At 39.0% G+C, this 13822-nt stretch overlaps 1 protein-coding gene across 3 annotated transcripts in view; it reads left to right on the plus strand.

Annotated features, from left to right (window-relative positions):
- CFAP36 (cilia and flagella associated protein 36) overlaps positions 1–13822 on the plus strand; it is a 29519-nt gene that overhangs the window by 11478 nt on the left and 4219 nt on the right. For all 3 annotated transcript variants that reach the window (XM_037047947.1, XM_037047945.1, XM_037047946.1), the window contains exons 4-7: positions 2316–2430; positions 5751–5838; positions 7459–7510; positions 9360–9465. In XM_037047947.1, coding sequence (XP_036903842.1) covers positions 2316–2430; positions 5751–5838; positions 7459–7510; positions 9360–9465 — 361 coding nt within the window. The remainder of the gene's footprint in view (positions 1–2315; positions 2431–5750; positions 5839–7458; positions 7511–9359; positions 9466–13822) is intronic.

The raw sequence follows: 13822 nt of genomic DNA on the forward strand, positions 1-13822 counted from the left end.
CATTTGTTTTAACTCACACTCTTCTTTGAAAGTATTGTAGTTTGATGTTTCAGTTTACTTAAAGGATACTTAAGACTGTAGCTGCTTTTAAACTACTTGCTAGTTTTTTGGAGTAACTCTTTAGTTTTTTTAACTGCCCTTACCGGACACTCTTAGGAGAGGGGTGATCCATTTTCTTAGAGGCCAATTGCTGTAACATTTTAGGTGTAGCACAACACTGATACTTAACTAGCCTTAAAAGGGCCAGAACAGCTACTTTTATAGGTCCTTTTCAGTTTAAAAAGTACTTTTTGCCCTGGCTGGTTGGCTGAGTTGGTTTGAGCATTGTCCCATACACCAAAAGGTTGTGGGTTTGATCCCCAGTTGGAGTGCGTACAAGAGAAAACTGATCCATGTTTTTCTCTCTCTCTCCCCACTCTTTCCTCCCTTCCTACCTCCCCCCTTCTCCTCTCTCTGAAATTCAATAAACATATCCTTGGGTGAGGATGAGAAAAAGTGCTATCTCATCTAATTTAATTCCAACACCATGCCAGAAAGTTATCATTTCCTTCATTCTAAATTGCAAATTTTTGGTATTATAATATCTCTGAAATGAGAATGCATTTTATAATTGATAACTTGTAATAATTTAATTGACAGGTTTTTCTCCTAATTGGTACATGAAATAATGGCATATTTTACTAATCTATAGAGCCTTCGATTCAATGAAATACTTTGTTACTTTTATTATTATTATACTGATTTGCAGGCGAAGAAACTGGAGTCGGAATACTAAATGATAAGTCTAGAGTCACATGGCTGTTTCATTCTTAAGCTGGAAGAAGGCACTACCAAGAGCCCATTTCCTCCACCAGTGTAACAAACTTTGTTATAAGAATTTTCTAGGGAGGTACAGGGTCACCCATCCTCCAGAAATTTAGATTCATTATGTCTCGGGCAGGGCTTGGGAATCTACATTTAATCATCTCTCCTTCCTGTACTCTTAGAACACACGTGGAGAAGCCCTGTGTTATACCTTTAAGTATCAACTCAAACTCTTTCTTGCTAAAAGAAGATCTAGTTGACAGATTGTCATCAATAGTCCTGTGCTTCAAGTGTTTGTTAGTGATGAGGTTAGAGTACTTGATACTACTTTTGTAAGAAGTCTAGGAAGCCCCAGAACAAAGTTATGTAGTGATATAATCCCGGAAGGAGGCCCTGGCAGGTGTCACTAATGTATCACAGAGACTGCTGTATCATTTTAATACTGAGCTCTGGGCCACAATTTTTAAGTGAAACACTGGTGAAGCCTATTTACTATCACTTCCCTGGGCCTTTTGAACAGTATATATATGACTTTAAGAAAAAAGAAACTTTTTCCCTGCAGTCAACTCCTTGTATATGACAAAGAGAGATGCACTTGCACTTGATTTTGCTGTCCTGCGAGTGTCCAGGATGTGAGCTGGGTGCTGCAGAAGGGCTCCTTCCTCGTCTTTGCTTAGAGCTCGTTGGCGGTGCTTCTGGTGAGGTGTCTCTGACATTATTGCTGCCACCTCCCTTGTGAACAGTAACAGGATACCCTTCATTGCCTCTGTACGATTTTGTGTGATTGGCTTTTCCATTAATACCATGTAGAGCTTGAAATAAGATCTTAGTAAGATGAAGAAGATCTGAGTGTTTTATTTTGGGTTTGCATGCATTTCAAATTTTATTCTACTTCTTATTGGTTACCTTGGGAATTGATTTGCTCTTTGATATACCAATAGTTCTGTGTAGGAAAGGAAATGTTAATTTGGGTATTCTAGGGTTGACACCTTTGTTTATTTTTCTAATTTATCACGTGTCAGTTTAATCCAGAAAATGATTGTACATCATAATTTCTAACTACCTTTTTCATGAAAGTTTCTATATATAGAAAAATTACAATTGCATTCTCACATTACTAACACCTCATTACATTTATTTTCCAGACTCTTTTTTTGTGGCATTTACTTTCATTTAATTTGGTACTTTTATTAATCAAGGGATATTTCTATAGTTATTGATTTATCATTAATCAATAAATTTCAAGTGACAGAATATGAGCCAAATAGACCTATTTAGACCAAAAACAAATTCAGATACTGTGTTTGCATGTAAAATTGTACATACTTTGATTAATAGATATCGTATTGCTAAAAGTGATCATCTGAGCCCTGAGCAAGTTGTAGTTTTGTGCTGGTGGAAGGTCTTGCCTCAGTGTTGGTGAAAACACATTGTCTGTGAAGTGCAATAAAGTGAGGTGTGCATGTAGTTGTATAACTGGAGTCATTTAACTTACAGATTTCTTTCCACAGGCCATTTTGCAACCTGTGTTGGCTGCAGAAGATTTTACTATCTTTAAAGCAATGATGGTCCAGAAAAACATTGAAATGCAACTTCAAGCCATTCGAATAATTCAAGAGAGAAATGGTAAAAAAATGTCCAGTTTAGAAATTTAAGTGCTAAATGCTTTTTGCAGTTTTGCTATTCTGTTTTTAGTATGATCTTAAATGTAGCTGCTTTGTATAAATTTATATCAGGTTTGGAAATCTATGGCTGACTTAAGAGATTCAGCAGTGTAAAATTCCCGATCAGTGCATGTTTGACATTTCGAAAGCAGACCAGAATTTGACTTAAAGATGATTTAGGTTTCAGAGAGCTTGATTATCCTGCCCAGCCATTGTGTTTATGAAATTCAATGCTTTTTGAGTGGTCACAGTTGTAGTTACTGTTGAGAGAATGTGACTACTCTTTTTACTTATCATTGTTGGGACCTTTGTTGTGGGCAATGGGTAACCCTCAAGCTGTGCCTAGCCTGCTTCTCTGGCTCTTCTTTTTTCCAATTCCCTTGAATTGCGTTTGACATCTTGACTCGAAACCTCCGAGTTTCTAAACCGTACTTGTTATTGCACTACCTCCTGTTCAACCCTGATTCTTATCTCTGATTCACATTTCTGGCTCTGATAACCTGTCCTCAGCTTATGTGTTCCTTTGCTCAACAGACTTCCATGATACTCTTTACCATGCCTATGTACTCTAATGGTTTGGCAGCAGGACCTTTTGGTTTTTTCCCGAAGATATGAGAGCTATAGTTCAGTCACACTGTTTGCTTTCAAGGGTCTAGAACGTGCAACAATAGGGCTTCTGTTGTCTCAGGGAAAACATTAGAAGTTGCAAGGCCCTCATTGTGGGTTCTCCTCTCATTTGTCTGATGTGAGTGGAGATTCAGTGTCTTAGAACAAACCACCACCATAAGTATCCCCTAAAATCCTAAGGTGTTTTTCACAGTTAAGAGAGCTGTTGTCTGTGGCCAGGATCTCAATAATCCATCCCTTAATCCTCAATGATGTATGACACTGTGCTGTTACTTTGGTGTAAATATGTTTGGAAAACAGTCTCTTTGTCTTTATACTATAGTCTGCTTTATAAAATCTTTTTCTCTGAATTTTTCTTAAACTATACTTTATTCTCACCTGTGGGATGGAGAATTTGAATAATTATTTTCTATTAGTTAAAATTGTTTTGGGGGGAAATAATTTTTGGTAAGAGAAATAGTGAAATTGATATTGCAGAAAATCTAAATAAAAGTGTCTTAAACAATAAGAAATTAGGACTCATGGACAAGGATAGCAGTGTGCTGATTGCTGGCGGGAGAGGGGTATAAGGGGACTAAATGGTAATGGGAAAAATACAATGAAGATTAAGTTAAAAAACCAACAAATCATAGAACAAAAAATCCAGAGGAAAGGAAGAAAGGTCCAGGGTTGGTTACTTCATTCTCTCCTGTTCTTGGGATCTTCTCTCATGGTTATACTCTGTCTGCATTGCATGCACACTCAACAATATCTCATAACACAAAGGGGTATTTCTTTCTGTACATCTTTTTGTTAGTAAGACAGCACTTTCACGGGAGGTCCCCAGGAGTTTTCCCCTGAGGTCCTGTCCATCAGGATTGGAGTCACAGGCCTTTATTAAACCCTCCAGCAGGGAAATGAGACCATTATGATTGGCTTAAACCAATAATGAGTCACTCTCGAGAGTTAGGGAACAGCAGAGCCCCACCTCTAATACATGCTAATTGCACACACCTGGTTATTAGCAAGGGCGAGGGGAGTGATGTGGAGTAAAGCTGCTACCGACCCGGGTGAGGGCAGTTTGCTTACATTTACACATAGACTAATACTTAGTTTCTGCCACAGCATTTTTAATACCTGTATTTAAGAATGTTGCTTAACTTAGATCCCGCACCGAGGACTTTAGAGCAATGTTGGTTGTACTCAAAACTTCAGACATTTTGAAAATTGTCTTTGTGGTGAGAAAAACTCCAAAGCTCTCTGGATTCACTGTTGTAGCTTATCAAAGAATTTGGGGGAAATGCAAATCAGGGCATTATTTTCATGATTTTGAAGAATTGCATACTGTTACATTATTCTTTTCATTTTCCTTATATAGGCTATTAGGAGAATACTAATTGTATTTAAGATTAAATACAATTTAATCTTAAATGCACTTAAGATTAATGGGTTATATTACCCGTAAGTTTTCTGGTTGTGATTCTGTACTATGATTTTGCTAGATGCTACCAGTGGGAGAAACTGGGTAAAGAGTACATAGTGTCACTCTATTATTTCTTGCAACTATGTGTGAAACTGCTATTACCACAAAATAAAAAACAAAGATACACTTAAACATCAAGGGGATTGGAATAATAAAGCTACTTTAATTTAGAGCAGATCTAAAACCCCAAAGTCATATGTGGATAAAGAAATAGAAGGTAGGCCCTGGCTGGTGTAGCTCAGTGGATTGAGCGCAGGCCTGTGAACCACATGATCGAGGTTCAATTCCCAGTCAGGGCACATGCCTGGGTTGCAGGCCAGTTCCCAGCAGGGGACTCACGAGGGGCAACCATACACTGATATTTCTCTCCCTCTCCCTCTCTCCTTCCCTTCCCCTCTAAAGATAAATAAATACAATTTTAAAAAAAGAAAAAGAAATAGGAGGTAAAAACTGGAGACTTGTATGTTGCTAATGTCATGAGAATATAATTATAAATACTAACAGAATGCTTATTACCAGTCTACCTGCTTATCAGGTGATTTAGGTAATAAATTAAACCAACATTTAAAATACTTGTCATGAAGTATTATTATTTGCCTTGAGCCTTGGTTTAGAATTACTAGCCCAATATCTGCCTAGAAGCCTCGATGGCAGAGGTTATTTTATCCATCTTTATGTTGCCCCTAAGGTCACAGTACCAGGCGTTGTTGCATGGAGTAAGCAGGGCCTCTCAGTAGCATTTGTTGTGATATGAATGAAAAGTATTACTGTGCTATTTCAGTTAACAAAGTATTTTATATTTTATTTGTAAACTCTTCCCGTTCAAGGGATATTTTTGAGAGCATAGTTTCATTAGTAGGAGCTTATCGAATTCCGTGGTATATCCTCTGATAGTTATGATTATGGAAAATAATAGTTTAAATTATTTTTACTACCATATATAATTGTTATTATTTTAATAGGCAATAAAAATAAGAAACATTGCTAGATAAAATTGTGCGGTCTTTTGGGGGGGCTGATTCCCTAGAACAAGAAAAAGTCAAAAAGACCATAGTTAAAAAGATAATAGCTTAGAACATTTTAAAAAATGACAGATTATTAATAAATTATTTTGTACTTCTTGATGAAGTAAGATAGTGAGAAATAAATGTTTTCACTTGATATTCTTCTTTGTGGTCCTTGGTTTTGAACAGGTGTGTTGCCTGACTGCCTAACCGATGGTTCTGATATGGTCAGTGATCTTGAACAGGAAGAGATGAAAATCCTGAGGGAAGTCCTTAGGTACCCTTCTTTAATTATTTTTTGAATTAATCATTAGAATTTTGTAATGTGACCCAGATATATGATTTTTACCCACAGAATACTGTGAACTATTAAAATATCTAATTTTTTTACTGAAGACCATGAAGGTGATTATATTTTATGTTTGTAACTAGATGTATGTTATTTTCAGATGATTCATACTAGATCAGTGCAAATGGGAGGGTCTTTGTCCACTCCCATGTGGGAATAGGGAGCTAAATTGGAACAGGATGCAGTAGATCCATGCCTGGAAGGGGGTGTAGAGACCAGGAAGCTCCGTGGCTTCCGGATCTCAGTATTAGAGGGGGTTCAAGCCACGTGTCTCACAGTAGGAGGCTGGAGACCCAGACTCCACAGACCAAATAGCTGACTGGGTGGCAGGAAACCTGCAAGGGAAAGAGGACAGTGGGAAGTGCCCATCCCAGATGACTGTTCTTTCCATCTCTTCCCTGCCCCAGTTCCATGATTCTGAGCCAAATGCCTGGCATGGAGTGTGCAGCCCGCTAAAGGGGCATTTCTTTTCCCTTGGGCCTGTTGTCCCTGACCTCTATGGGAGTTTTGGAAGGGAGGGGCAGTTGCAGCACCTAATTTTTAAATCTCATGCGAGAATGTATAGGTTTAGGGCAAAGGAGACCTGCAGCCAGGGTGTCACCTGTAGAATAGGGCCTTGGCCTTTGGGGGCCCTTCCTCTCTAGCCACAAACACAGATCTTTTAGCATCCTGTTGTCCCTCCACCTACTCACCATGCCCCAACTCTAAAGCAGAAGCAGGGACAGGCTGATTGGTGGTAAGGAGCTCTGGGACTCACTGCTTAATTTCAGGGGGTTTGAGTGGTTGTGGGGAGGTGGGCAGGTGTGTGGGTAAATTTAGGTTTTTCCCGTCTGATCCTACATCCCATGGCAGGGGCAAGCGGGAGCCTGACCCAACACAGAATGCTTTGAGTTTACAGTTTTGGAGAGTAAGGATATTTGGTGGTAGGTTTAGAAGACTGCTAAAGTTTCGACTTACACTGTTTGCTTCTGTTGGTAGATTGGTGGCCTGAAACCTGATCAGCATTGTACTTTTAGATGTTAAGGGCCTTCGAGGGGTGTGACTGCTGTAGTAGAGCTTAGTTATGAACACATGGGAGAGGCGACCTGGCTATTTTCCTAAATCAGACCGCCTCAGTGAAGCAGTTTTATAAAAGCTGACAGGGCTTTGCATAATGGCATTAGGAAAGCTTTGTGATAACTCAGGTGCCATTGGAAAATCTAGAACAGGGGAGAAATGAGTCTCCTCAGGAGGGCCTTAACTAAAGGGAGAGGTCAAGGTCTATATTAATGGGATTTGCCGTTAGTGAGGGGTCATTCACATTGCCAGAAGAAATGGGTATGCCTATATTTTGTGTTACTACCTATATTATACTGTATATGGCTGTATATGTCCTTCTCCCTTGATTATAAGCTGCTTTAGGCAAACCTTATTATTTTCATCTTCGTTTCCAAAATTTCTTGCACATATTGTAAGCTTAGGTTAGTTAGCACATTGCTTATTGAATATTTTTTCTTTGACCAAAACAGAATCCCTATTTACTTTTCTACCTTATTTTATATTTTTCAGGAAATCAAAAGAGGAATATGACCAGGAAGAAGAAAGGAAGAGAAAAAAGCAGGTGCCTATAGAACATATTACTGTGACCGAAATATTCATTGTTGTTACATCTAATTTTTGTTGTTAAAATTTAAGTTTATGTGAAACTACACAAGTTCCCCAAGTATTCATATCATCTTAGCAATTCTAAGCATTTATATTTAACTTTACAATTTTATTCACTTTATAATTCATCCAGCAATAGATTATACTTTCCAGTAAATTTTAAATTTCCAATAAAGACTGAGATTATTAACTCCAAAAAAACTGTAATATCATTTATACTTTGGGGAATTCATTTTAAAGATTTCCCTTACTTTTATGTAAGAAAGAAAATTAAGAAAATATTTTATTTTCCTACTCTGTTTGAATCCTTTACTGTTTCAAAGCAGCAACCGCAGTTACTGCTGAGGGTGGACTTCAGGTTGTAACTTTATCAGCTTGAAGCAGAGAGATTCAGTATCACACTTCCTGGCACACTGTCCTCCATTAAGAACTATTTCCATAAAGAGCCCAATCTTCCCTAGAGATAAATTACACATGTATCTGGCTGAGGTGAGGGAAGCTAATATTTATTCTTTCCCTTCCTCCAAGCTGCCTGTCTTTCCACATTTCCCCAGTCTCCCCGAAAGGAGAGGAAACCTAATGCAAACTCTCTCAGTCACTTGAAAGTCATTTTCCTTTTTTCCCTCCAATCCCTATGATACCTTCTTGTATCATTTACTGTCTTGGAAAAACCTGTTTTTACTCCAAGGCCCCCAAAAGAAGAGTGGATGAAAGAGATCTTTTAGGATTAAAAAGTGATTCATGTATCTTAGAAGTAAATCTCCTTTTAGTAAATAAAGGCGAGATTCATATATATTAATAAAGACTTTTTTAAATGGAAGGGTTATAGAAGAGAAACCAGTTTAAAACTGCTATCAGAAGACATCAGTATTAACTCTGATTTATAAACAAATTCTGGTAAGTTTCTTGAATAATGGTATGTTTTAGGGGCATATGGCTTTTAAAGACTTTTTGTCATGGAAACATTTTTTTCTTTTTTAAAAAGATTTTATTTATTTATTTATTTTTAGAGAGAGGGGAAGGGAAGGAGAAAGAGAAGGAGAGAAACATCAATGTGTGGTTGCCTATAGTGTGTCCCCCAATTCCCCTGACTGGGAATTGAACCTACAACGCTATGGTTCACAGCCCATGCTCAATCCACTGAGCTACATCAGCCAGGGCTGTTATGGAAAATTTTTAACACACAGAAGTAGAGCTTCTAATAATGACAAATCTTCATGTAGTCATCACCCTGCATTTAGGGGCTTATGATTTAGATATCCATGAATTACCTAAGAAGCTGCATGTGATTAGATTTTCCTCTGTTTTTAAGGAAAAACAAATGATCAGTTTACTTAGTTCTTTCCAAGATTCAAATGATGTCTTTGGTTTAAATATGCTATCCCATTTTAGAAATGGCAATAAAGCAATTTGTGGCTTATTCAGGCATATCATAGTACCAGTATGTAGATTATCTTAAGAGGAAAAGCACTTTATAATTTAGTGGTTATATTTCTCTTAGAGTATTTCTTGGTGTTTTGCTCAAGGTCACATGAATAGCAGAGTGAAGTCTGAGTTTGAACCTACTTCTTGCTAAGTCCAAAGTCCTAATCAAACTACTTTGTTAATCTTAACACTACATGACTTCAAATGGAATGTTTACCTATCTCAAAAAGCAGAAGACATAAAGTACTGGAAACATCTTAAACACTTTGGAAAGAGAGAACAGTAATTTTTTTAAACTAGTGTCTTTGGATTTCTTAAGAAGTGAATTAGTCAAAATTAATCTAAAATGTCTTTTTAAATTGTATTATGGATTGCTGAAGTTATCAGAGGCTAAAACCGAAGAGCCCCCAGTGCAGGCTAATGAAACTGCAGAAATGTGTAATTCCCAAGGGGATGGTGAACAACATTTTGCACAGCCACCCTCAGGTAAGCTTGAAGTCTTGCTAAACTTTTCCTAACGATAGGAATACATAAGGGTTGTGAAAATGTGTTACTTTCTCATACATACTTAACCTTAAAAAACCCCAGGAGGGAGTGTTGAATGGCCATTGGTATTTAAAGTTCTTTGTGAATTTAGCTAAAGAGCTTTCAGGTAGGGAGTACCCCGCTGACAGAAACAGCGCAGTCCTCAAATTTCTCAGTGAAGCCTGGAACCCAGAGCAGTGAGAGAGCCACCCACCTCTGGTACCAGGGATGCAGCACCCAGGAGTGTATGTGCGTAACACTTGGTATTCTCTCCCTTGACCACAATTATTTGGGAAATAAGAAACTGAACTTGGAAAGATGATATTATTTTCCTAGTGAGTTAAAGCACATCTAGAAAATAAGAGGTAGGTTATTTTTCTAGATGTTTAGTCAGAAACTACTGTTGAAAGCAAAATCAATGAGAATCCTTGTGGGAAATGTTAGCAGATGACATTGTTAAATATGTATCAAATCTATTTTCAATATACTCTGATTTTCTTTATATGAAAACAAGTAATTCTGAAATAGAAATTGAATGATCATGAATTTAGCTAATTTTATCATGAATGTCTATGGTTTTAAGGAAATATTATTTTCTCAATTAAAAAAACATAACTGTGCAAGGTAGATATTATGACCCCCCCTTTTTTTAAAAAAAGAAGAAATTCAAGGAAATTGAGTGACTCGTCCAAAATCACTAAACTCTTAGATGGTGAAACTGTGACTTACCTTGGTCTTCTGATTTCTGACTTCAGATCTTGTGTTCTACAGTTTAGTTTAGAAAAATTTGTTCTAATTTTTTTAAATGAGTATTTCTGATTTCCGATCAAGATGGAGGCATAGGTGGACATATTTTGCCTCTTCACACAACCACAGAGAATTATCACTTAACCTTAAAACAACACCCAGAACTGGTGGAAAATCAAACTGTATGGAAGTCTGATAACCAAGGATTTAAAGAAGCCACATTCATGCAGATGGGTATGAGGGGTGGAGATGTAGTGACAGGCAGAGAGGCAGGGGCAGGTGGTGTAGCGTGGAGAGGTGGTAGTGGTGAAATGGGTGTTCCCACACTCATGTGTGGTGGATGAAAATGGGGATGGATACGTTGGGAGTGAGTGATTCCAGTCTTAAGTCAGACCAAAGAGCCCAGGGTTCTAGCACTGGGAAGATAAATCCCCATAACTTCTGGCTGTAAAAACTAGTGGTGTTGAGGCAGTGGAAGAAACTGCCAGATTTTCAGGAGATTCTGCTTAAAGGGCCCGCACAGTCTGAGAATGTTCACAAACCCATCCACTCTGAGATTCAGCGCCAGGGCAGTAGCTGGAAAGGTGCCAATCACATACAGGTAGTGGGTATGTGACTAGAAACAGAGTGAGTGACATGCAAACCTCCGGAAGCCAGGCACACAACCACAGAGCCCTCCCTGCACACACCCACAAAGCAGTGAAGCAGGTTGCCTTGCCCTAGAGATTACCTACGACTCCACCCCACACAATTACAGGTGCCTTTTCTACAATAGGCCATGCTACTAATAGGTAGTCAAAGCAGCTCTACCTATTACACAGAAACAAACACAGTGAGGCTGCCAAAATGAAATATGGCCCAAATGAAAGAACAGAACAAAACCCTAGGAAAAGAACTAAGTGAAGTGGAGATAACCAACTATTAGATGCAGAGTTCAAAACATTTGTGATCAGGATGCTCAGAGAACTCACTGAGTGTGACAACAACATAAAGAAAGAAATGAAGGCCACCCTAAGTGAAATAAAGGAAAATTCACAGGGAACCAACAGTGAAGGGGAGAGAGCCGGGAATCAAATCAACAATTTGGAATATAACAAAGAAATAAGCATGCAGCCAGAACAGCAAGAAAAAAAAAACAATTCAAAAAAATGAGGATCGTATAAGAAGCTTCAGGGACACCTCCAAATGTTCCAACATCTGAATCATAGGGACACTAGAAGGAGAAGAGGAAGAGAAAGAAATTGAAAACTTACTTGAAAAAATAATTAAAGAAAACTTCCCCAATTTGGCAAAGGAAATAGACATGTAAGTCCAGGAAGTGCAGAGAGTCCCAAACAAGTTGGACTCAGAGAGGACAACACCAAGACACATCATAATTAAAGTACCGAAAGTTAAAGATAAAGAAAGAATCTGCCCTGGCTAGTGTAGCTCAGTGGATTGAGTGTGGGCCTGCGAACAACACGATTGTGGTTCGATTCCCAGTCAGGGCACATGCCTGGGTTGCGGACCAGTTCCCAGCAGGGGACTCACGAGAGGCAACCATACATTGATATTTCTCTCCTTCTCTCCTTCCTTTCCCCTCTAGAAAGGAATAAATAAAATCTTTAAAAAATTAAAAAAAAAGAAAGAATCTTAAAAGCAGAGTTACCTACAAAGGAGTTCCCATTAGACTGTCAGCTGATTTCTCAAAAGAAACTTTATAGGGAAGAAGGAATTGGCAAGAAATATTTGAAGTGATGAAAAGCAAGGACCTACAACCTAGATTAGTCTATCTAGCAAAGCTATTTAGAATGGAAGGGCAACTTCCGGCCAAGATGGGGGTGTAGGTAGATATACTTTGCTTCCTTGCACAACCAAAAGAAGGACAATAAATTTAAAAACAAAAAACAACCAGAACTCTAGGAAACTGAACTGTAGGAAGTCTGACAGCCAAGGAGTTTAAGAAGAAATATTCATACAGACCGGTAGGAGGGCCGGAAACAGGCATCTGGGGCAGAGAGGACTCATTACAAGGTGACAGCTGGAGGACTAGGGTAGGTAAGGCCAAGGCTGGTGGAGTGGTCGGACCCACATTTGCATGCAGATGAACTGGGAGGAACAACTGGGGAGCAAGATAGACCACTCGACTCAGAGTTCCAGCACGGGGAAATAAAGCCTCAAAACCCCTGACTGAAAACACCTGTGGGGATTGAGGCAGCAGGAGAAACTCTGAACCTCACAGGAGAGTTCCATTGGAGAGACCCACGGGGTTCTAGAACATACACAAAATCACCCACCTGGGAATCAGCACCAGAAGGGCCCAGTTTGCCTGGGGGAAGTGGTGGAAGGGACTGAAAGCTAGCAGAGAGCGGAGTAAGTGCCATTTTTCCTTCTCGGACCTTGCCCCCACATACAGCGTCACAACGTGGCACCGGGAGTTTCCCTGCTTGGGTGAGCACCTAAGGCTCTGCCCCTCACTACGTAACAGGCAAGCCGAGACAAAAAAAAGGGGGGGGGGAGGTAAAAGAAAGAACAGATCAAAGCTATAGAAAAAATACAACTAAGTGATGAAGAGATAGCCAACCTATGAGATGCACAGTTCAAAACACTGGTAATCAGGATGCTCACAGAAACAGTTGAGTGTGGTTGCAAAATAGAAAAAAAAGTGAAGGCTATGCAAAGTGAAAAAAAGGAAAATTTACAGGGAACCAACAGTGAAGGGAAGGAAACCAGGACTCACATCAATGGTTTAGATCAGAAGGAAGAAATAAGCATTCAATCAGAACAGGATGAAGAAACAAGAATTCAAAAAAACGAGGAGAGGCTTAGGAACATCTGGGACAGCTTTAAACATTCCAATATCCTAATCATAGGGGTGCCAGGAGGAGAAGAGGAAGAGCAACAAATCGAAAACTTATTTGAAAGAATAATGAAGGAGAAATTCCCTAATCTGGCAAAGGAAATAGACTTCCAGGAAGTCCAGGAAGCTTGGAGAGTCCTAAAGAAGGTGGATCTAAGGAAGATAAAGGCACAACATAATTACACCGCCCAAGATTAAAAATAAGGAGAGAATCTTAAAAGCATCAAGAGAAAAGGAGATAGTTACCAACAAAAGAGTTCCCATAAGACTGTCAGCTGATTTCTCAAAAGAAACCCTGCAGGCAAAAAGGGGCTGGAAAGAAGTATTTGAAGTCAAGAAAGGCAAGGACCTACACCCAAGATTACTGTATCCAGCAAAACTGTCATTAGAATGGAAGGGCAGATAAAGTGCTTCCCAGATAAGGTCAAGTTAAAGGAGTTCATCATCCCTCATGTCCTTATTATATGAAATGTTAAAGGGACTTAGAAAAATAAAAATAAAAAATATGAACAGTGAAATGACAACACACAATTATCACCAACCGCCTCCCCGCCCCAAAACCCCACACAAAACAAAAACAAACTAAGCAAACAACTAGAACAGGAACAGAATCACAGAAATAGAGATCACATGGAAGGTTATCAGTGGGGAGGGGAAAGGGGGAGAATGGGGAAAAGGATACAGGAGCCCTGGCTGGTGTAGCTCAGTGGATTGAGCGCGGGCCTGCGAACC

This window comes from Sturnira hondurensis, unplaced genomic scaffold, assembly GCF_014824575.4.
Source record: "Sturnira hondurensis isolate 20B ecotype Veracruz unplaced genomic scaffold, ASM1482457v3 Scaffold0006413, whole genome shotgun sequence".
NCBI lineage: Eukaryota > Metazoa > Chordata > Mammalia > Chiroptera > Phyllostomidae > Sturnira > Sturnira hondurensis.